At 41.9% G+C, this 24,401-nt stretch overlaps 1 protein-coding gene and 1 long non-coding RNA gene across 9 annotated transcripts in view; one reads left to right on the top strand and one right to left on the bottom strand.

The window, feature by feature from the left end:
* Nucleotides 1–1,207: 1,207 nt before the first annotated feature.
* Nucleotides 1,208–6,270, bottom strand: LOC115648477. The gene is made up of 2 exons (XR_003999573.1): nucleotides 4,070–6,270; nucleotides 1,208–1,976 (listed from the first exon to the last, which is right to left on the bottom strand). It is a non-coding gene; the product is annotated as an uncharacterized LOC115648477 (long non-coding RNA).
* Nucleotides 3,426–24,401, top strand: part of TUBE1 (tubulin epsilon 1) — a 73,604-nt gene continuing 52,628 nt past the window's right edge. For 6 of the 8 annotated variants that reach the window (XR_003999572.1, XR_003999570.1, XR_003999569.1 and 3 more), the window contains exons 1-10: nucleotides 3,426–3,618; nucleotides 3,696–3,769; nucleotides 6,484–6,536; nucleotides 11,017–11,074; nucleotides 11,723–11,838; nucleotides 12,439–12,560; nucleotides 17,992–18,179; nucleotides 20,205–20,380; nucleotides 21,391–21,531; nucleotides 23,375–23,515. Coding sequence is in view for 3 of the 8 variants with exons in the window: in XM_030556145.1 (XP_030412005.1) it covers nucleotides 3,594–3,618; nucleotides 3,696–3,769; nucleotides 6,484–6,536; nucleotides 11,017–11,074; nucleotides 11,723–11,838; nucleotides 12,439–12,560; nucleotides 17,992–18,179; nucleotides 20,205–20,380; nucleotides 21,391–21,531; nucleotides 23,375–23,515 (1,094 nt within the window). In the remaining 5 variants the exon portion in view is untranslated. Of the gene's footprint in view, nucleotides 3,619–3,695; nucleotides 3,770–6,483; nucleotides 6,537–11,016; nucleotides 11,075–11,722; nucleotides 11,839–12,438; nucleotides 12,561–17,991; nucleotides 18,180–20,204; nucleotides 20,381–21,390; nucleotides 21,532–23,374; nucleotides 23,516–24,401 lie in introns of those variants that run through there. The other 2 variants (XM_030556146.1, XM_030556147.1) reach the window with 2 other exon arrangements.

The following is a 24,401-nucleotide window of genomic DNA, read 5'->3' as shown; positions in this document are numbered from 1 at the left end:
GGGGGCACTTTTTGGTGCCCCCAAATCTCGGCGCCCTAGGCAACCGCCTAGTCCGCCTAAATGGTTGCACCGGCCCTGGCCTCAGGGTGGCGGCATGGGGGGGAGGGTGCAAGGTGGAAGTTTCGCCTAGGATGTGACACATCCTTGCACCGGCCCTGCTTCCAGGCAGGTATAGCCAAGAATAACAGATGCTTGCATCTCCTAGGCATATACCAACTATTGTTTACTAAATGTTGGTAAAAGACAAGTGTTACATATTCATTACTGTGTACATTTTATTTGTATGCAGACACCCAGAATGTTCTTCCAGCTCACTTCTGTTCCAAAGAAGTGTTTGAGCTCTGGGAATAAACAAAACTTGCCCTGGGTGTGTTGTGGGGCTTTTCTTTCAGTGTGCTTTGTAGGAAAGAATGATGATTGCTTTCCCTGCGTAGTCACATCTTGCTACCTGAAGTTCATTCATAAATCAAAAAACACAGTTCAATTAGAATTCACAAAAATGTTAATATTCAGTTTACTCCACCTTAATTTATCAGAAGCTAATCGAGCTGAAAGGGGCTAATCCTACTCCTGTTGAAATATATAGGACCAGGAGCTTCCCCCCTCACACCTGTCTTGGGGAGGAATTCTCCATGAAGCTCGCTTCTCAGTCTTCTACCCCATCGGGGGGTACAGGATTTACCTTCTCCAAAGACCTGCAGAACCACCTGCATGAAAGGCCTTGTACCTCCACACTAATACTGATACCCAGCAGCCCCTCTGGCTTCCTGGCCATGTCTGCCCAAAGGAAGGGGGCCTGCAAAGAAAAAATACTGGAACCCCAGATGGTATTGTCTATTCCAGGGAATCTTTACATGGCTGAGGTGGAGGAGAAATTTGTTCCCCTGGCATTCCCAGTTTCTGCCACCATCCCAGTATGGACCCTCAACCTTTCCAAGAACTATTTCATCTGGGTCAAATGATGCCTGTATCTGTTTCCAAGCCAAGTTCACGCCCTTCTGCATTAACATTCCAAGATAATGGTGTCTGTCTCAGAAAAGGGACTTTCTCAGGGCAGAAGCCTGTCCAGATTTCAGTTTGCTCCTTGGTCGTTCACAGTATGAAAGGTTGCAGCTACAGACTGGAAAATCCTTCATCCAGAACAATTCCAATGTTATTATGGAGTCTTTACTCTAGCTCAATTACATTAAAGATAGGAGACAATCTCTTTGGGAAGACTATATTTATTCTCTGCCACCATCAAGACTGACATAGGCTGCTCCAAAATAAGGTACAAGCCAGGGCATCATTTCAGAAAAAATGAAGGGGGGCAGGAGGCGTTGTATCAGTATATAGAACATTTTATATGATTATAGTATATCCTGAAAAGTCTGGAAGGGAGAGTGTCATATACTTCTGTTCCAGATATAGACTGGTCACAGAGCTTGCTTATACACACCAGATGTGTTGATCATAAGATCCTTTAATGCTCTGCCAAGTATGGCTCAGGCTATCTTAAATGAGGTATTTTCCATTCCATTACAGAGCAGGCAAAAAGTGGAAGACATAATGGAGCAAATAGAACTATGAAAAGTCAGGAAAGCGGGGGGAGCAACTGCCCGCCTTGCCCCATAGCAAATGATGTGCTTGGGTTCAAGGACATAGCAACCCTACTAAACAGGTGGTCCTATATTTCTCATGTCGGGCCCCTGAACAGTCCTAGAGCAGTACTAATGCAAACTCAGCTGTCTTGGCCAGCTTCTCTAGAAATTGTCAGAACTTTGAAGGAATTCTTGTAAGTGTTTTTCTGGGACTCAAGTGCTCAGAGTAATATCTGCAAGGAACTGTAACACTCCTTTACAGCATACTTGATTTGCAGGCAGAGGAGTCAGCATATGTGTTCATCTGTGATTGACATTTCTCTTCCCAAGGGACACTATTTGAAGACACTGAGCAGTCTTCCATCCTCCTAAGAGGTCACGGTAGTGGACAACATCCTGAAAAAGATAAGGAAAGATAAAGAAGTTAAAGGTGTGGTAGTAATCTTCTGAAAGCAAATGACCCCAATACAATATCAGCTTTGTAAAGTGAACAAAGCCCTGAGGCAAAGCTAATTGCAGGCTTACTATGAATTCCAACATATCTCCCTACAGCAGCATGTGGTCTAAATAGTTAAAAGTGATAGTGATAAGAAATTAGTTAAATTTTTGAAGGTGTGGTGCATGTCTTTGCGTTACAAACTGCATTCTTCTTTTGTTATCTAATGTATCTCTAGGATTCAAGTGCACTCACTATAAAAAAAAATGAAACTAGGATATAGTGGCCTGTCAACTCATTTATATCTTAGTAGGGTGATCAGACAGCAAGTGTGAAAAATCGGGACGGGGGTGGGGGTAACAGGAGCCTATATAAGAAAGACACAAAAATCAGGACTGGGCCTATAAAATCGGGACATCTGGTCACCCTATATCTTAGCAACAGAATAATTCGCTCCTGGAATCAAAAAAAATTTTGTTCAGAAGGCTCAGTATTGTATAGTATTACACCATAAGCAGTTTAAGAAGCACAGTATTAAGAAAATATAGAGGATGGAAACAGAATTAGACTGCTAGATGGTTAAACACTGATGACCTTACACAGTACATGGCTTGTCCAAAGTGAAGGACTATTTTTAAAAAATCCCAAAACAAATAAAAAATCACAATATAATTTTTTTTTAAAATCTCATGATTTTGGGGATAATCTCATTATTGCAGGGGCAGAGAGGGGGCTAAGGCTGACTCACGATTTTGGGGTTGCCAATACCGTATTCGAGCCAAGTCCCATTGTGACATCTGGTGGTGTGTTACTTGCCATTAAACAAGTTTGGAATGAGTATTTGCATATTAAAATGTTTGTAGGACAATGGCTGAGCCCATAATTTTTAATTTTAGTGGCAACATGTACTGAAGAGCTACTTAATCTCCAGAGGCTGGAAACTGGCTATAAACCCTACCCCTACTTTGGCAATAATCAGCTTACAGCACTGGTGTGGTTAAACTTTAATTTTTTTATTGAAAGCTTCAATCCTGTAGAGGTAGCCATGCTCCCCCCCACGCTCTGTGCTACCCCACTCTATAACTCCTGCTGATCGTGTCTTTTCTGGATTCTGTGGCATGTGCCACTGAAGAGGCATAACGAGGGCGTCACAGGGCAGCCAAATATCAACAACCAACCCTAGGGAGGCAGGAGGGCTGCAAGCCAAGAGCCTGCGCAACCCTAGGCCACACCAGGCTCCACCCTCCCTTTGCCCGTCTGCAGCAGCCTCCGCACTGTGTTCCAGCACGGAACGTTCCATCTGCGGCAGAAGAGGGGAGCAGACCAGTGGGCGGGAAGAGGTGTCGCGCATGCGCTCGCTCTCTCCGGGGACATGAGAGAGGATGGTACCTTCCACGCCGAGCCTGGCAGTTGGAAGGGCTTGCGTAAGCCTCACCCGCACAGCGCCGGGCACGCGAGGGGCGGGGCTTTCCGAAGCCTGGTTCGGAGTAGGCGGGGCCAGCCCCTCCCCGGTTGGAGGAGGTGGAGCAGCAGCTGGTGCCCGCGCGCCCCTATTAACGGCCCCTGGAGCGGCGACCATGACCCAGTCGGTGGTGGTGCAGGGTAAGTCGGTGTGACTCCGACTCCCCCTCCCCCTCCCGCCACAGCCCCGCTGACCCGTGTCTCTCCTCGCTTTGCAGTGGGCCAGTGCGGGAACCAGATCGGCTGCCGCTTCTGGGACCTGGCGCTGAGGGAACACGCCGCCGTCAACAAGGTAACGGCCCTGGCGCACACCCCCCCAGCTGCCGGGCCGCGGCCGGTGCAGCGTCAGCTCCCTGCGGGAGCGGCGTCCGGGTTCCTCCTGAGCGCGCGCAGACCCTGGGCCCCAACCCGAGCGCGGCTTCCCGGCCGGTGCCGCCCCCATCGGAGATCGCCGCTGAGGTCCCGTTAGTTCCCCCCCACTCCTCGGCGGCAGCTCCGCGCGGTGTTTCCCCAGAGTCTGGCTCCGCCTCCGGGACCCGGGGCCGCCGGAGGACTGGGCGCTACTGGGCTGGACGTCGGGGAACGCGCTGACCTGTGTAGCGCAGCCCTTGGGGATCCGATATCTGACCGGGGTGACCTGAGCAGTTCCTCGCACAGTCCCGCCGGTGGAGCCGCCCCACGCGCCGCCTTCCCAGTCCGCGGGGGAAATTAGCGGCTTCGAAATGCAACATGAACTCCGCCTCCTCCCGAAAAAACTTCCTTTGGGACGGAAACCCCAATGCATGAAACAAAGTCGCTCCCGGGACCCAGACAGCTGCGGAGTGAAACTGACATGCTCAGCAGTCACATGTGTCTTGTCAGTTTCCTTCCAGGCCCAACCAGGAACCATCTTTTTTGATTTTTCCTGATGAGAAATAGACATTTTTTGGTAAACAGAAATTTTCTCTTGAAAAAATTTAGTTTTGTGAAAAGGACACTTTTTTCATCTGAATGATTTTCTGACAAACTTCCAGCTCCAACCAGGACTGAGCAGTTAGTACTGCTGTTCTTTTTCCAGATACTATGTAATTGTTTCCCATAAAGAGCCTTTCATGATGCAGCTGATAATCCTACATTTCCTGCTATGGGTTTCTTCCACTTTCCTCTGAAGTATCTGGTGCTGGCTGCTGTTGCAGACAGGATACTGAACTAAATGTACCTTGATTTGCCCAATCTGAATCATGTATGGCAGTTACTATGTTCCCTTCTCAGTCCTCCTTCCTCTTCTGGTATCCTTCCATCACAATCAGTTTTTCCAGTGTTAGGCTCATAAGGTCTGGTCTGTAGCCCAGGCATGATCTTCCATGGTGCATGGTTCCTCCAGGAGCTGACAGACATAGTTTATATTTCACTGCAGTCACATGTGTCTGGGTCATTGAAATACTGACTCTTGACCTGCCAACTCTTGTTTTGAGATTTAAACCAATCTTTCTCTGTGCCTGTGGGAATGCGTTTGCCAGTTTTAGTCCTGCTAAAGTCTACGTGCTCCCCTGTGCAAGTCTTTTTAAGTCCTGCAAACTATTTTTATTACTACAGTTCTTCTTGTGCAAATACACTCATCTCCAGCCCATGGTACTCTGACAGATCTAGTCACTGCCAAAGAGTGTGTATATTCTCAGTATTGTACTAACATTGATTTGCAGTATGGTGGCCTGTTGATTTTTTGGCATTACAAATAGTACAGTCTATGAAGGTATGTGAGCATTTCTCTGGAAAGTGATTTAGTTATCAAAACACATGTAGACCTTGAACAGAAAATCAGGGGTTTTGAGCTGTGCTCTGGCTCTGCTCCAGCTCCAGGCAAAAACTTGCAGCTACACTGCTCCAGAGCTGCTCTGCACTCCAGCTCTGGGCTTTGCTCCAAAGCCCTGCAAAAAATAAGTGTTTAGTTTTTTGGCTGTCAGATGTGATCACAAGTTAACAGCAGTGATTTTTCTAGAAAAAAGCTGAGAATATATATCAATTAAGAACACTTAGGGCCCAATTCTCGGTTGTTCCACAGCCAAATTATGTGGCTTCAGCAGTTTGAAGGGGCAGCAACAGGCCCAGGGGAATATCCCACTTCAGGGGGTTTCCCAATTGACATAGAATCAGTGAAACATCTCTAGACCACTCCCCTTCCAAGTCCCTGTGTAGTGTGTGTATTTGGAACACTGCTGTGGTCCAACTATTCTCTACTTTTCATGGTCAACAGCAAATAGAATGTATATCAGAGCAACCGTGGCATTTCTCTAACTTATCCAAGTAGGCCCCCGGCAGGATCAAAAACACAAGGAGTATAAAGTTGCACTAAAGTCACAATTGGTCCTTTCACCATTCCTATATTCAGCACAGGGACAGAGTAAAAGATAAATGGGCCCAGTAATTAGCATGATGAGGACCCCTGAATGGAAATGTGTCCAATGTGCAAGGAGTATATAGACATTGTTTAAAGAATGTTAATAAATAAAGAGTTTTAATAAAGATAATGGTGGACAGTCCTTTTGGCTACCTTGCTTCAAAGCAGCTAGTACTGGTTCCAGTTGTGACAAGATATTGGACTAGATGGAATACTCATCTGATTCATTATGGCAAATCCTATGTTTCTAGTATTGTATACAGCAACACACTTTCATTTTCAGCCCCCTGTTTAGTGGGCAGCTATACAGTAGACATGGATCAGCTATAATACCATAACAAATACAACATGTAAAACAGTGAAGCCAGTTCTATTGCTAATTAATAAATGTATTGTTTTTTTCATAAAATACAAAAACACAAAACTAAAGAAAATATAATATTGGTTGTGATTTGTTAAATCTTGCATTGAATAAAATGTTTATTAAATGAATTGTTTACTTTCATAATTTCAAATTCTGTGTATATTTTAAACTAAATACTGTTGTACATTGTTAGCCAGAAATAGCATTGAGAATCTCTAAAATTGCACACTTAAAGCTTAACTTGTGCAACGTTTCTGTTTTTTAGAAAGGAATTTATGATGAAGCATTAAGCAGCTTCTTTAGAAATGTGGATACCAGGTAAGCTTTGCTGTATGAAGAGACCTATTTGAAATGTATCAGAGTAATTGATTTAAGTAGGTCAGCCATCCCTATCTGCTATTGCCCTGAATAAATTACAGTTTTATCTATGTTTCAGGTAAAACTTCTAATTGTACTAGAAAGAGATCCTAACATCTTGTATTTTCATACATTGTGTCTATCCTCTTCTTTGATATAGATCTTTGCTATTCTAATTCTATGAAAGGGTTCTCCTCCTCTTCACCCCTTCTCCCTCCCACCAAAAAAAATCAGTCAGTTAATAACTGCACATTAATCTTCCTTTAAAATGAAATGTATTCTGTTTCAGCCACTCAGTCATATTTAAATGTCAGGCTTTATAATTAATTTTTCGTGTTGATTGGGGATCTTGCAAGAGGAATTTATTTAAGTAGTACAATCTGTGCAGGCCTTGACAAATTTACCTGACCTGTTCTAGCATGAACACTAGAATCCATAGCTAGATTTTAAAGAAAAACAAATCCACCTATCCCACCATACTGGCGCCTCTGCTACTCCTCCCTGCGTACACATGTGCATCTAAGCCACATCCTCTGTAACTTAATTAAAGGAATAAAACAGTTGTACTGCTTACTGTGCATAGTATTTAGCTGTAACACTATTAAGCAGCTTTCTGTCTCATATGATGGTGAATCAGTAGCTGCAAGATAGTTAAGATGGGGTTACAAAGTTCAATTTTAACAGTGGCTTTAAACCTTTGTTTTGTAAAGACTTCATTGAAATGGCAAAAACCAAAATACAGACAATAAATTTTGAGTACTGTTTACATTTTGGATTGACTCAGATTCCTTGCAAAAAAGGCATAAAGGAAAAAGCATGCTGCTTTGGCCACACTCTTTGGCCACATTGTTCTCCTCATATGCTGATTCCTTGAGTACCAGGTATACATCAGTGTGTTTGTCCATAGACTGCTTTATAACTTTTTTTTTAGCCGTTACACAAAATATATGTTAAGGTGAACCCATTAGTTTGATGACATTTGTGCTTCAGCAGATTTGTCATCACCCACTCGGGAAGAGAAAGAGAGTGTACCTCATCAAATCCTAGATTGGGGTTGGAAGAGACCTCAGGATGTCATCTAGTCCAGCCCCCTGCTCAAAGCAGGACCAACCCCAACTAAATCGTCCCAGCAAGGGATTTGTCAAGCTGGGCCTTAAAAACCTCTAAGGATGTAGGGTTACCACACCTCCCTAGGTAACCCATTACAGTGCTTCACCACCCTCCTATTGGAATAGTTTTTCATAATATCCAACCTAGACCTCCCCTAGTGCAACTTGACACCATTGTTCTTTGTTCTGTCATCTGCCACCACTGAGGACAGCCTATCTCCATCCTCTTGTGGAACCCCTTTTCAGGTAGTTGAAGGCTTCTATTAAATTCCCCCTCACTCTTCTCTTCTGCAGACTAAATAAGCCCAGTTCCCTCAGCATCTCCTTGTAAGTCATGTTCCCTAGCCGCCTAATAATTTTCATTGCCCTCTGCTGGACTCTCCAACTTGTCCACATCCTTTCTGTAGTGGGAGGCCCCAAAACTGGATGCAACACTCCAGATGTGGCCTCACCAGTGCTAAATAGAGGGGAATAATCACTTCCCTCGATCTGCTGGCAGTGCTCCTACTAATGCCAATATGCCGTTAGCCTTCTTGGCAATGAGGGCGCATTGTTGACTCATATCCAGCTTCTCGTTGACTGTAATCCCCAGGTCCTTTTCTGTATAATTGCTGCTTAGTCAGTCGGTCCCCAGCCTGTCGCAGTGCCTGGGATTCTTCCATCCTAAGTGCAGGACTCTGCACTTGTCCTTGTTGAACTCATCAGATTTCTTTTGGCCCAATCCTCCAATTTGTCTAGGTCATTGTGGACCCTATCCCTACTCTCCAGCGTATCTACCTCTCCCCCCAGTTTAGTGTCATCCACGAACTTGCTGAGGTGAAATCCATCCCATCATCCAGATCATTAATGAAGATGTTGAACAAAACTGGCTCCAGGACTGACTGCTGGGGTACTCCGCTTGATACCAGCTGCCAACTAGACATCGAGCCGTTGATTACTAGCTGTTGAGCCCGACGATCTAGTCAGCTTTCTATCCATCTTATAGTCTGTTCATCCAATCCATACTACTTTAACTTGCTGTCAAGAATACTGTGGGAGACCATATCAAAAGTTTTGCAAAAGTCAAGATATATCACATCCACTGCCTTCCCCATATCCAGAGCCAGTTATCATAGAAGGCAATCAGGTTGGTCAGGCATGACTTGCCCATGGTGAATCCATGTTGACTGTTTCTGATCACCTTCCTGGCCTCCAAATTCTTCAAAATGGATTCCTTGAGGACCTGCTCCATGATTTTTCCAGGGACTGAGGTGAGGCTGACAGGTCTGTAGTTCCCCAGATTCTCATTCTTCCTCTTTTTTAAAGATGGGCACTATATTTGCCTTTTTCCAATCATCCGGAACCTCTCCCAATTACGAGTTTTTAAAGATAATGGCCAATGGTTCTGTAATAACATGAGCCAACTCCCTTAACGCCCTTGGATGCATTGCCTCCAGCCCCATGGACTTGTGCATGTCCATCTTTTCTAAATAGTCCTTAAGCTGTTCTTTCACCACTGAGGGCTGCTTGCCTCTTCCCCGTACTGTGCTACCCACTGCAGTAGTCTGAGAGCTGACCTTGTCTGTGAAGACTGAGGCAAAAAAAGCATTGAGTACTTCAGCTTTTCCTACATCTGTCGCTAGATTGCTTCCTCCTTTCATTAAGTGTCCCACACTTTCTCTGACCACCAGCTTGTTGCTAACATACCTATAGAAACCCTTCTTGTAACCCTTCATATCCCTTGCTAGCTGCAACTCCAGTTGTGCTTTAGCCTTCCAGATTACATCCCTCCATGCTCGAGCAATATTTTTTTACTCCTCTCTAGTCATCTGTCCAAGTTTCACTTCTTGTATGCTTCCTTTTTGTGTTTAAGCTCACCAGAGATTTCACTGTTAAGCCAAGCTGGTCGCCTGCCATATTTGCTATTCTTTCTGCACATTGGGATGATTTGTTCCTGCCCCCATAATAAGGCTGCTTTTTTTGTAAATACAGCCTGCTCTCCTGGACTCCTTTCCCCCTCATATTAGCCTCACAGGGGATCCTGCCCATCAGTTCCCTGAGGGAGTCAAAAACTGCTTTTCTAAAGTCCAGGGTCCATATTTTGCTGCTCTTTCTTCCTTTTTTCATGATTCTGAACTCAACCAACTCGTGGTTACTGCTGCACAGGTTGCCACCCATTTCTACTTCCCCTACCAGTTCTTCCCTGTTTATAAGCAGCAGGTCAAAAGAAGCACAGCCTATAGTTGATTCCGCCAGTACTTGCACCAGGAAATTGTCCCTAACACTCTCCAAAAACGTCTTGGATTATCTGTGCACTGCTGTATTGCTCTCCCAGCAGATGTCAGGGTGATTGAAGTTCCCCATAAGAACCAGGGCCGTGGATCTGGAAACTTCGGTGAGTTGTCTAAAGAAAGCCTCATCTATCGCATCCTCCTGGTCTGGTGGATTGTAGCAGATGACCACTGCGACATCACCCTTGTTGCTCTCGCCTCTAAACTTACCCCAAAGACTCTCAACAGGCTTTTCTCCAGTTTCATACTGGAGCTCTGAGCAATCATACTACTCTCTTGCATGCAGTGCAACTTCTCCACCTTTTCTCCCCCAGCTGTCCTTCCTGAACAGTTTATACCCATCCATGATAGTGCATGATAGACATGAGTTACCCCGCCGAGTCTCTGTTGTTCTAATCACATCCTAGTAGACTAGGGGAAAGTTCCTGAACTGGAGAAAAAGGAGAGTAACCTCTGAGTATGCTTTAAATTCCCATACAATGCATTACCTTTATTATTAACTAGATTATGAAACACAGAAGATAGTGAAGAGCTGCTAAACACTCCCCTGCCCATTTTTTAAAAATAACTTAGCTGAGAGCTTATGCAAGGTCACTGCAGGCACAGGCCCCAGGTTTTTATTTTGACAGCTCCGAATATTACACACTGCACCATACTGCATTTCAGAGTGATTAAACAAGTCTAGTTGTCCTTTGCCTAACCACTATATACTACACTTCTCTTGCAGAGCCAGGGCTAGAATCCAGCTACTTTACCAGCGATGAGTAGGGTGATGTTCCTGGTGGTAAATATTTCATGCTGACCACCTTAGCGTCACGTGAAGTTGTCCTTAAGATATTATCAGTGGGATGGGATCCTGTAAAGACTTTATTTTAGGGAATTTCCATTAAGACTTTGCAAGTAGAGTGTGTTGTATATATGTGTGTGTGAGGGGCAGCGTTATTGTTTTGCATTGGGTCAAACCTGTGGACAGGAGAGATCAATGAGAAAGAAAGAACTTTAATAATACTGTATCACTTCCTTAATGGATCAGATGTTATAAAACATTTCTCCCTTTTCCAGAAATGGTGGTGGTGATGCTGATATTCACAAAGGCAAAATCTTCTCTTTAAAAGCACGAGTAAGACAATTTATAAGGATAAGTTTGTATACATTGCATACTTGTGACTGACTATAAAGAGCTCATGGTTTAAACTTCCTGTGTTTACCTTTTGTCTTAAATACACAATTTCAGACATGCTTCTCAAACTAAAACTGAAATTTCTTAGTTCCCCAGGTTAGTGTAACAGTATTATAGTCCACTCTGCGGGCAGACTTCAGTAATAATTTGAAATGTATAATTTAGGAAAATGATTGTGTAGATCACACGTATAGTTGGTGTTTGGAGGGGGCACTAAGGGTTTTATTTGAGCCACTTAGTTAACGTAAGTTTTTAAGAGGAAACATATCTTTGAAAATCTGTGCCAATATTTTTTATTACTAAGTATTCAGCATGTTATGCATTTAACCCTTGAAATTTTGAACAGCATTAACAAAAGTTGCAGTAACTGAAATAATGCTTCATTAAATTTAGTCTTCTGACAAGGAGATCAAGGTGAAATTTTCTAGAGACACTATGACTGAGAAGCCGAATCTTTTAAAATAAGATATTTATGCCTGAAACTGTAAAGGAAGAAGATACCTTTTATCTTGCAAGTGCTCATATCCCTTTTGTGTAACTATTTCAAAGAGTGGCATACTGACTGAATTAATTTTTTCTTTCTCTAAGGCTCTCTTGATTGACATGGAGGAGGGTGTAGTGAATGAAATTCTGCAGGGGCCATTGAGAGATGTGTTTGATAGCAAGCAGCTCATCACAGATGTATCTGGTTCTGGGAACAACTGGTGAGAATAAACTCTTCTTCGCAAAGCAATTTTAGCTACTAATAGATGGCAGTTGAAAAGGGAAATGATAATAATGTCTTTCTACAGGATTCTATTGCACCGGGGAGAACTGAGCCACATTAATAGTAAATCTTGCTGTCACCTTGAGGAGAACCTTGAAAAGCATTTTATTTTGAATCATTCTGCTGATATATCATTTCTTCTGTGTTTCTCTTCTCTCACTGTTTTTTGTTACTTGACCTACTTGCATAAAGAGAAGATCATTTGTCTTAGGCATTCTCCTGTTCCAGCGGCTCATTCTTCTCTGAAGGTCATAATCTAGTTTGGGGCATTATGCAACTTGCTTGGAGACCAAGTGAGGAGTGAATAACAGGAACAAATGAACTTCTGACTTCTAAGCAACACAGATCCTGACTTTTTACGCCAAGTCACAAAAAAGAGAGGAGAAACTCCTAATAAAGTAGATAACTGAACAAATTTCCAATTTTTCTCCCAAGTGTTAGCACATCTCTAATAATACTGTGTATACAGACAAGAATAGGAAGAATTAGAGTAAAAAGCTGGACACTTAAATTTTCTTATCATTTCTCATATTTGCAGGGCTGTAGGTCATAAACTGTATGGCTATCAGTACCGGGAACACATTGTGGAAAAGTTGAGGAGGACTGCAGAACACTGCGACTGTCTGCAGTGTTTTTTTGTAATTCATTCAATGGGAGGTGGTAAGCGTTTTTTCATTGTTAGTATATCTGCAAATGCCACAAGTGAAAAAGGAACTAGATTTTGAAAATTTGTAACTTTAATAGTATAAGACCCTGGTAACATGGTAAAAGGTCTTTGTTAATAAAAAAAAAATTCCTTAAATCAAGTTAGTACTAGTAATATTACCATAGTGACTAGGGCTCCTTTTTGTTAGGTACAGTATACACAGAACAAAAAGACAGTCCCTGCCCTAAAGAGCATGCAATCCAAATATAAGATCAGAGTCAACAGATGCATGCATACATACAGACGAGTGGGGAGGGGGGGCCCACAAGGAGACAATACTGGTCAGCATGATAGGTAATAGGTCTAAGTAGATCAGTGCCTAATGATTTTCAAGGTTTTTTTTGTAGGCATCACAGAAAAGCAGAGTTTTAAGGAAGGTTTTGAAGGAGGATAATGAGGTAGCTTATTGTTTGTTTCCATCTGTGGTTTTCTGTTCTCCCTTGGGGTGTTTGGACCATGATTGTCAGATCATCCTGCTCCCACAGTGCTTTCTTCTAACTTTTTTATCTATTATTATCAACATAAATGAAGTGTTCTCTTAGTACCATTTTGTAAATGTATCCAAGGGTAACCTTGTGCAATGACAACTTTGATGTTAGCATAATGGCACCAAATTTGAACAACTTCAGCGCTGTCACATTAAGAGAAGATAGTTTAAATGGGTAGAATCTAAAAACTGAATATAAAAATAGTCCCCTGTTTTCCATATATCTTTGTGCTGTATCTTCAATGTAATATGCTTAGTTTGAGAGAACCTGCTTATTATTACTCTCAGCATTGCAGAAAAGCAGTTATTTTCTCCTCATCCTCCAGCCTCATAATTAAAATTGTCAGCTGCTAGGATTCCAAAATATTAGCTGTCCAAGGCAGAAAATACACAGTTGACAGTAAAGAAAGGGGGGGGGGGGGGAAATCATGTTCTGACTTGAAAACCAAGCAAACTTAATAATGAAGTCACTGAAGGAAAAATAAATTTAAACACCAAAATGTACCACTTGCAGTCATCTCGCTGACTATAATTACACTCAAACATACAAACTGTATTATACAAAACTCATTATGGAGATACCCTGCCTTTTCCCAGAATGATATATCTACACACACAAGCTGAAGATGCTCTTTTACCTGCATTATTGTGCTATTTGAATCTGTATTTTAGGCTTAAGTAGAGATGTACGCTGACTGGATACAATATTTGAGTGTTCTAAAATTCCGAAACCACATCTTCTATAAATATCTATCCTTATGGTTTTTAACAAAGTTAGCTAGACAATAGAATAACTTGCTAAGAAGAGCCATGTCCCATCGCAAGAAATGTTCCAGAGTAGACTGGATGTAACGCTTAAGGTATTTCATAAAAGCTTAGTACAAGAGTTGGTCTAGAATTTTTCAACTAAAAGTTTTCCAGTCAGAAAACACCAATTCATCAAAACAAGCTTTTTACAGAAAAGGGTCATTTTTCATAGATTCCAAGGCCAGAAGGGACCTAGATCATCAAGTCTGACCTCCAGTGTAACACAGGCCATAAAAGTTCCCCAAAATAATTCCTACAGCAGATTTTAGAAAAATGTCCAGTCTTGATTTTAAAATTGTCAGTGATGAAAATTGACCAGGATCCCTGCTAAATTGACAAATTTCCCATTTCAAAATATTTTTGAAAAAAAAAGTTTAGAAATTGATTCAGCATTTCTTCTGTTGACCCCAAAAAAAATTGTTTTCAGATTTTTTGTTCATGAAAATGTTCAAGATTTCTCAGAGACTCGTAGACTTTAGGGTCAGAAGGGACCAATATGATCATCTAGTCTGACCTCCTGCACAAAGCAGGCCACAGAACCCTACCCATCCACTTCTATAACAAACCCCTAACCTATGTCCGAGTTATTGAAGTCTTCAAATTGTGGTTTGAAGACCTCAAGCTGCAGATAATCCACCAACAAGTGACCCATGCCCCATGCTGCAGAGGAAGGCGAAAAACCTCCAGGGCCTCTGCCAATCTGCCCCGGAGGAAAATTCCTTCCCGACCCCAAATATGGCGATCAGCTAAACCCTGAGCATGTGAGCAAGACTCACCAGCCAGCACTCAGGAAAGAATTCTCTGCAGTAACTCAGATCCCATCCCATCCAACATCCCATCACAGACCACTGGGCATACTTATCTGCTGGTAATCAAAGATCAATTGCTAAAATTAAGCTATCCCATCATACCATCCCTTCCATAAACTTATCAAGCTTAGTCTTAAAGCCAGATATGTCTTTTGCCCCCACTACTCCCCTTGGAAGGCTGTTCCAGAACTTCACTCCTCTAATGGTTAGAAACCTTCATCTAATTTCAAGTCTAAACTTCCTAGTGTCCAGTTTATACCCATTTGTTCTTGTGTCTACATTGGTACTAAGCTTAAATAATTCCTCTCCCTCCCTAATATTAATCCCTCTGATATATTTATAAAGAGCAGGCATATCCCCCCTCAGCCTTCTTTTGGCTAGGCTAAACAAGCCAAGCTCTTTGAGTCTCCTTTCATAAGGCAGGTTTTCCGTTCCTCCGATCATCCTAGTAGCCCGTCTCTGAACCTGTTCCAGTTTGAATTCATCCTTCTTAAACATGAGAGACCAGAACTGCACACAGTATTCCAGATGAGGTCTAACCAGTGCCTTATATAACGGTACTAACACCTCCTTATCTTTGCTGGAAATACCTCGCCGGATGCATCCTAAAACTGCATTAGCTTTTTTAACGGCCATATCACATTGGCGGCTCATAGTCATCCTGTGATCAACCAATACTCCAAGGTCCTTCTCCTCCTCTGTTGCTTCCAACTGATGTGTCCCCAATGTATATCTAAAATTCTTATTATTAATCCCTAAATGCATGACCTTGCACTTTTCACTATTAAATTTCATCCTATTACTATTACTCCAGTTTACAAGGTCATCCAGATCTTCCTATATGATATCCCGGTCCTTCTCTGTGTTAGCAATACCTGCCAGCTTTGTGTCATCCGCAAACTTTATTAGCACATTCCCGCTTTTTGTGCCAAGGTCAGTAATAAAAAGGTTAAATAAGATTGGTCCCAAAACTGATCCTTGAGGAACTCCACTAGTAACCTCCTTCCAGCCTGACAGTTCACCCTTCAGTACGGCCCGTTGGAGTCTCCCCTTTAACCAGTTCCTTATCCACCTTTCAATTTTCATATTGATCCCCATCTTTTCCAATTTAACTAATTCCCCGTGTGGAACCGTGTCAAATGCCTTACTGAAATCGAGGTAAATTAGATCTACTGCATTTCCTTTGTCTAAATAATCTGTCACCTTCTCAAAGGAGGAGATCAGGTTGGTTTGGCACGATCTACCTTTAGTAAAACCATGTTGTAATTTGTCCCAATTACCATTGACCTCAATGTCCTTAACTACTTTCTCCTTCAAAATTTATTCCTAGACCTTACATACTACAGATGTCAAACTAACAGGCCTATAGTTACTCAGATCACGTTTTTTCCCTTTCTTAAAGATAGGAACTATGTTAGCAATTCTCCAGTCGTACTGTACAACCCCTGAGTTTACCGATTCATTAAAAATTCTTGCTAATGGGCTTGCAGTTTCATGCGCCAGTTCCTTTAATATTCTAGGATGAAGATTATCAGGGCCCTCCGATTTTGTCCCATTAAGATGTTCAAGTTTGGCTTCTACCTCAGATGTGGTAATATCCACCTCCATATCCTCATTCCCATTTGTCTTCCTTCCATTATCCCTAAGCTCCTCATTAGCCTTATTAAAGACTGAGGCAAAGTACTTCTTTAGATGTTGGGCCATGCCTAGATTATCCTTAACCTCCATTCCATCCTCAGTGTTTAGCGGTCCCACTTCTTCTTTCTTTGTTTTCTTCTTATTTATATGGCTATAGAACCTTTTTACTATTGGTTTTAATTCCCTTTGCAAGGTCCAACTCTACATGGCTTTTAGCCTTTCTCACTTTATCCCTACATGTTCTGACCTCACTAAGGTAGCTTTCCTTGCTAATCCCACCCTTCTTCCACTCCTTGTAGGCTTTCTGCTTTTTCTTAAAACCTCTCTGAGATGCTTGCTCATCCAGCTTGGTCTACAACTCCTGCCTATGGTTTTTTCCCCTTTCTTGGGATGCGGGCTTCCAATAGTTTCTGCAGCTGCGACTTAAAGTAATTCCAGGCCTCCTCCGCATTTAGATCCACAAGTTCTTCAGTCCAATCCACTTCCCTAACTAATTTCCTTAATTCTTTAAAGTTAGCCCTTGAGAAGTAAAAAACCCTAGTCCCAGATCTGTTTTTGTTTATCCTTCCATCTAGTTTGAACTGAATTAGCTCATGATCACTCGAACCAAGGTTGTCCCCTACAACCATTTCTTCTATGAGGTCCTCACTACTCACCAAAACCAAATCTAAAATGGCATCCCCTCTTGTAGTTCTTCAACTACTTGGTGAAGAAATCCATCTGCTATCACATCCAGAAAAATCTGAGCCCTAGTAATCTTGCTAGCACTTGTTCTCCAGTCTATATCTGGGAAGTTAAAGTCTCCCATGATCACACAATTCCCATTAGTGTTTACTTCATTAAAAACATTAAAGAAGTCTCTATCCATATCCAAATCAGACCCTGGCGGTCTGTAGCACACCCCAAGCACTATCTCGGGAGGCTCTCGTAGCTTTCTTTCCCAGTGTGATTTTTGCCCAGACAGACTCTGTCTTGTCCATTCCATCATTACTTATTTCTTTACAGTTAACCTCATCATTGATGTACAATGCTACTCCACCACCTTTGCCTTTATTTCTGTCTTTCCTAAACAGCACATAGCCTTCAATACCTGTACTCCAGTCATGACTACTATTCCACCATGTTTCTGTTATTCCTATAATATCCGGTTTCACTTCCTGCACCAGTAGCTCTAGTTCCTCCATTTTGTTACCTAGGCTCCTCGCATTAGTGTACAGACATCTTAATTTTTGCCGTTTGGCTTCACTGACATTCTTTACCCTGTTAGGCACAGACATTCTACCACCAGCATCACCTGTTAGTCTGGTATCTACACTACCCTTCCTCCTTATGTCAATTCTTCTGTCCATGGCTGTATCCCCTCTTACTCTGTTTTCTTCCCTCTCAAGGTTAAATTCTGGCGTGGAGATCATCTGGACATCTCCCAACCATCTCCCCCATTTCTTATCCCAGTTCAGGATGGAAAAACCTTTTCCTGTCCAGCTCTACTAACTCCCACTGTGATCACTGAGTGCTGAGCACTTATGAAAATCTGGTCTGTAATGTACAAAGAAATTCTGTGTTTCAGAGGGGATTTAAATAATTCAGGATGTTGTTTTAAGCATTATCTCTTTTAATTGTAACTATTCTCTTAATTATTCTTAGGGACAGGATCTGGTCTTGGTACTTTTGTACTAAATGTTCTTGAAGATGAGTTCCCGGAAGTATATAGATTTGTTACTTCAGTTTACCCTTCTGGGGAGGATGATGTCATTACTTCTCCATATAATAGTGTTCTGGCTATGAAGGAACTTAATGAGCATGCGGACTGTGTGCTGCCAATTGAAAATGAAGTAAGTGAGAGTATTAATATTCTCGTCAGTTTCTCTTGTTGTGTACGTTACAGAGGAAGTGTTTCTTCCTTGTCTGTATTGATGAAAAATTATCCTGAAACTTATTTTCAAAAAGAACAAAAGTGGCTTGGGCTCTTTAGTTCCTTAAGTCACTTTTGAAAATGAGACTTAGGGTTAGGGTTGCCAACTTTCCAATTTCTGACACTCTGCTCCTCCCTCTCCCCCAAAGTCCTGCCTCCACTCACTCCTCCTCCTCTCCTACTCTGCACCCAGCCTAGGGACCGCCGCACTCTGCCCACCCCACCAGTTACCTGCAGTGGGCACTCTTTCCATAAGCCACTCACTCAAGTCACAACTTGGAGCTGAGGATAGAACCTAAGATTCCTGAGTTCCTGCCCCCGCCCACCCCCTGCTCTAACCCACTGGCCCCCACTCCCCTCCCAGAGCCAGGGAGAGAACCCAGGAGTCCTGACTCCCAGCTCCCCCCACCAGTTCCTCCAGGCCACCAACACTGAGGCAAGGGATGGTTCCAAACACGCACTGGTGTCCCCTGCCTATCTGGGTCCATGGAACTGGGAGCCGGTGGTTGGTCGCTTCCATCTGGGGAACTTGCCCCACAGTTTGTAGCCTCCCCCACCCCCGCAGCAGCCGTGACCCACTCACCCTGGCTGGCTCCAGAAAACTTGCACAGAAATATTGGTTCTGGGGTCTTCCCACTTCTCTTGAAGGGTTTATCGAGCCTCTGCTCCTGGTTCCTCTGCACCCCACACCAGGGGGCTCTTGGGGCCCTGGCTCCCAGGCTATCTTAGCTATGGCTGGGGCAGGCTGGCTGCAACACGCCAGAGTCTGTCAACTTCTGCCGCCCGGACAGTGCGGGGAATCAAGTTCCCAGGGAGTAGCGCTGGAGGCAGCCGGGCTCCTACCTGGGCAGTGATCATGCTGTGCATGGAGCGGGGATGAGCAGCCTGACTTGTTGGAAAGTGGCCCCCTGCAGTGCAGCGTGCCAAGCCCAGGCCGCTCTGCAGCCAGAAGGAAGGCAAGCAGATCCACGGGCTGCTCTCCAAACAGCCCCTTTCCTGACATCCGAGCCCCACAGGTAGCGGGCTGCCCCCTTCCTTCCCGCAGCCTCTCTGTCGTTCTTGAAGCTTGCCCTCGTCCCCTCACCCAATCAGCTCACAGCACCAGTGCAAACCAGTGGGCGCTCCCCAGCCTTGGGCCGGCCCCCTCCTCAGTCAGAGCTGTGAGAGGCCTCCTGTAGCTGAGGCTGTGGCTGAACAGCTGTTGATCTTCCCACCCTCTCGACAAGGAGGCTTATCACGTTTACTCTAGTAATCAGACTTTTAGTGCTGACCGGACACTGACAGGTTCCCTTTTCGACCAGACTTTCCAGTCAGAAACCGGACACCTGGCAGCCCTACTTAGGGTCCTAAGTTAGTTTGGGTTTTTTTTTGAAAATTTTATCCTTATTTAAAAATTGCCCAGTACTTTTTTCCCTTCCTTACAAAAATGGTCTGTAGCAGGGAATTTTATTCCTGTGTCTGCTTTAAAGTAAACAGTAAATGATTGCAAAAACCCTTGTTTTTAAGATCCTTATTCTCAATATATGGCTATTGGTTTATAAACAAAATTGTTCCCCATGCAAAAGTGATTTTTTTTAATTTGAAAAAAATATTTTGTGCTGTCTTTTGAATTATATTGAATATGAGAACAAATATCTTATTTAGAAAATACAGGTTTTCTGTATTTGAATAAAAATTAAACTTGTGTTTGAATTAAGCTTCATATTTTCTTGACACATTTGAAGAAAAGCAGTTCAAAAATACATTAGTCAATTGTGAATGACTAAACAGTGAAGCAGACATCAAAGGCACAAACTGTTAATTTGAGCTACTGTGCTTAAATTTTTGTTCTTAGATTTTAAGTTTTTACTGAAACAAACAGGGACACTGAATGTGAAAGCTCTGTGCACAGGAGTACCTGGAAGCTTTTTTTTATAATAATTATTTCATTTGTCTTCTCTCAAAGTCTTTATTTTCTATAGTTAGTAAAATTCATCAGATGACCAGTTCTGGAAAGCTAGGATCAACTGTGAAACAAAACAGCTTGTTAACCTCAAGTGCAGGCAGTATCAAAACTGAACAGGAGAAGCCATTTGATGCTATGAACAATATTGTGGCCAACTTGCTGCTGAACCTGACAAGGTAATCTTACAGAGTATTCCACTATGCAAGTAATGCTGCGAGAGATAGTATGCAGAATGGATGTACTGCACTTCAGAAAATATTGATCCATTCTCAGTATGGTATTAGTCAGCTGTTGTAATTAAGAGTTAATAAGCACTGTTCAAGTCTTGTAACAGCAGTCTAAAGAACCGACTTCAGGCGGTAATTTGGCAAAGTGGCTTACATTTTAGCATGAGGAAACTACTGTAGAAACAGTAAAAGGAATATTGAATGAAATCCTGTCCCATTGAAGTCAATGGCAAAACGCTCATTGACTTCAATGACACCCCACTGACTTCAGGATTTCTCCTACTGAATCTGTGGTACAGATGAAGAAAGAGGTCATCCGAATTCTTAGACTCATAGACTCATAGGTCAGAAGGGACCAATATGATCATCTAGTCTGACCTCCTGCACAAGGCAGGCCACAGAACCCCACCCATCCAATTTTATAACAACCCCTAACCCAGGACCGAGTTATTGAAATCCTCAAAATTGGTTTGAAGACCTCCAGTAACTCTCATGATAGTGATTGATTCACCAATTCTGAAGTTGGTAAAATGACATTATACTTCATGAGAGAGACAAGTTGGGTGAGGTAATATCTTTTATTACACCAACTTCTGTTGGTGAAAAAGACAAGCTTTCAAGCTGCACAGAGGTCGTCTTCAAGTCTTGGAAAGGAAATCAGAGTCGCAGCTAAGTACAAAATGGAACAGATTGCCTTGTGGTGCTCGAAAGCTGGTCTCTTTCACCAACAGAAGTTAGTCTAATTAAAAAAAAACACCTCACCCACCTTGTGTCTTTTATATCGTGGGACCATCATGGCTTCAACAACACTGCAAGCATTATATTTCATCTCCATGATGTTCTCTGTTATAGGGAACAACTGGAAAAAAATATGGATATAACAGTAACAAATCAAGCTGCTACATAATTTTTTGTAAGTAAATGATTTTGTTTTTATAATAGTACTATTAAACTTTTAGCTCTGCCAGGTTTGAAGGTTCCCTTAATATGGATCTTAATGAAATCAGCATGAATTTGGTTCCCTTTCCTCGACTTCATTACCTGGTTTCCAGCTTGACTCCTCTGTATACATTGGCTGATGTTAATGTACCTTCTAGACGGTAGGTGAAACAGACTGTTATGGAGTAATGGAGGCTACGCTATAGCTGCGGTCTGGTTTAAGCCCTGTTTTTATATCGTGTAACTTCCACAAAAGAAAACTGTACATTCTGTATCCAACCCCAGGATAAAAGTTTCTTTGCAAGCCTGTGGAAAAAATAAGACATTTAAAAGCACTGTGGTATTTCCAAAATTTCCCTGATATTCACTTTGAAAATGTTCTTAATGGTGTTTTATTTAAGCTTAATCTCCACAATGGCTTGGTTTACAAACTCAGAATATGTTTTGTTAGCTTTTTGGAGAAGTGCCTTTTTAGTGGGTTCTTTGGAAATTGGTGAAGGAACTGCAAAGATATATTATTAAGAGCTTGGTGATAGGGTATTTCTACCTCCCACCAAAGAATTAAATCCCACCATTAGAGCAGTGATAGAAGGTGGTACAGTGCTGGTGGAGGGTCCCTGTACAGGTAAATGGGAGGGTGGAAGATGCAGTGATGATATTCCAGGATAGATTATGGAGCAGGATGTAGGGGACTGGGAGATGTACTTGCTGTTGGTAGGGAATGGGGGACACATGGAGGGTAGCATTATGTTATCAGCTCTTTAATAGAGAGATTCTGGGTAAGGTAAGTGGAAGAGGACACTGAGTGGGGACAGATTATTTACAGTGGACCTGGGGCACATGGAAGAGCGGCTTAAAGGAGTATACAGGGACTGAAAGAAGGCATGAAGGAGACTTGTGAAGGTGGAGTCTTTTATCTACATTAAAAACTTCAAATTCTCAACTTTCCAGGCATAAAGCTTTAAACTTTCTTTCCACCATCTACTACTCGATATTATGCCCAAGTATAATTGTACCTCTCTTCCCAAGACTCCACTCCTTTATGAACTTTCCAGATCCTACAGTAGAGGAGCTTTACATCTTTGGGTTCCATAAGATCATTCAATCATGGCTCTCCTTCCACAGATTACATAAACCAGTCCAATTTGAACTTTGGGGGAAATTTCCTTTTTTTCTTTTTTAATTTTTAAAGTGCCAAACAACTCTTCTTAAGAAATAAAGTTGAAGGGTTTCCCCCCCACACACACTTTTTTAAAGGCATAGAATTTTTGTAAAATAAGGTAACGAACTGTTGACACATGCAAGTCTGGGAACAAGGATGGTCCATGTAAAGGGACACTTAATTTGAAATCTACTTAATTCTAAAAAAAATCAATTTGAAATACTTTCAGTTTCGTTTGCCAATACCTATGGCTTTACATTCACAATTTCCTTTTCTCTTAATTTTTTCCCTCTTCCCTTTTACTGGGTGAAAGAGCCACAGAAAAGGGAATCTGACAGTACACAGAATGCTTTCAAATGTATAAAGCAAACAAATTGGAAAGAGCAAAGAGGAGAGAAAAAAATCCCTATTCTCTAAATCTAAGGAAGTCTAGTCTGTTGTAACTTGAACCATCTTTTACCTCACTGAACTTCAGGTTACATCAATTCTGGTACATTCATCACAAGTCTGGGACACTATGGGTAAACTCAACACAAGTTACTGGCATGTAACTTACTCCCCCTTATCCACTATTTCTGAACTTGGTATAATTTATATGGTAAGGTGCTCAAAGAAAAGAGTGCCAAGAAAAGCAAATGATGTGTGGTCATAAGAGGATATAGGCTGAAATAGGCCACCCAGCTTGTAGTATTGTTTGAATATTTTTTGACTGTCTAATTTATACTTTAAAATAACAAGGAAGTGGATGAATTTCAGTTGCTCTTAAATTGCAAGCTATAGGATTATTGAAGAACTTCAACATGCTTAATAAAAGTAGATAACTGCCTTTTTTCTTAATTTAGGTTGGATCAAATGTTTTCAGATGCTTTCAGCAAAGACCACCAGTTGATTCAAGCAGACCCAAAGCATAGCTTGTACCTTGCCTGTGCACTTCTGGTTCGAGGAAATGTACAGGTTTCAGACCTTCGCAGAAACATTGAAAGGTTTGATCTATTTGTATGGCTTGTTTGTGCACAATTACTTATTACAGAAGCTGTTGTCAGATGCTCACAGATGCTCCCTATTCATACAAAAAGCTTAAATAATAAATTCAGCAAAAAAAAAAAAGTTATAGGCACTTAAGAGAGGAAATGTTACTGACCAACAGAAAATGAGTGAAAGAGCTTGAAAATACTATTCTGTGCTTCCTAATGACATAATTTGTTAATAAGCTTTGTAAATAGTGAATCTTTCTAAGCATCATGGGACCTTTTCCAAGCCAAATCTGTTTGTGGTTATGATCAAGTGATTACCAAATAATTTTATGCATACCATCAAAAAACCCCACCATTCTTATCATATACCTGTCATAAAGATGTTTGCTGAGAGAATGGTTCAATTAATCTCCCAGTTTTTGCCCTCAAGCCTCACTGAACCCCAGGGGAAGCTAAATTTCATATGCTTGATGTAATAAGGGCATTGTTATATTACCTTAACATGACATAATCATTCAGGAGCACACCTAGTGATCTTTGATGATAGGCTTGGAAGGATTCATTTTTTATTGATAAACGTAGGTAAGCATTGATTTCACCATATGTGAAAAATATTTCCATTGGTAATTATTAGGGCGGTCAAACGATTCAAAAACATAATTGCGATTAATTGTGAGATAAAAATATTAATTGTGATTAATCACGGTTTTAATTACCCTGTTAATAATAGACTACTAATAGAAATTTATTATAAATATTTTGAATGTTTTTCTACATTTTCAAATATATTCATTTCAGTTACAACACAATACAAAATGTACAGTGCTTAATTTATATTATTTTTCATTACAAATATTTGCACTGTAAAAAGATTTAAAAAAGGTGTTTTTCAGTT

The sequence above is a fragment of the Gopherus evgoodei genome, chromosome 3 (assembly GCF_007399415.2).
Source record: "Gopherus evgoodei ecotype Sinaloan lineage chromosome 3, rGopEvg1_v1.p, whole genome shotgun sequence".
Lineage (NCBI taxonomy): Eukaryota > Metazoa > Chordata > Testudines > Testudinidae > Gopherus > Gopherus evgoodei.
The sequence above is the reverse complement of the archived record's forward strand: the minus strand, read 5'-3'. Positions and strand labels throughout refer to the sequence as shown.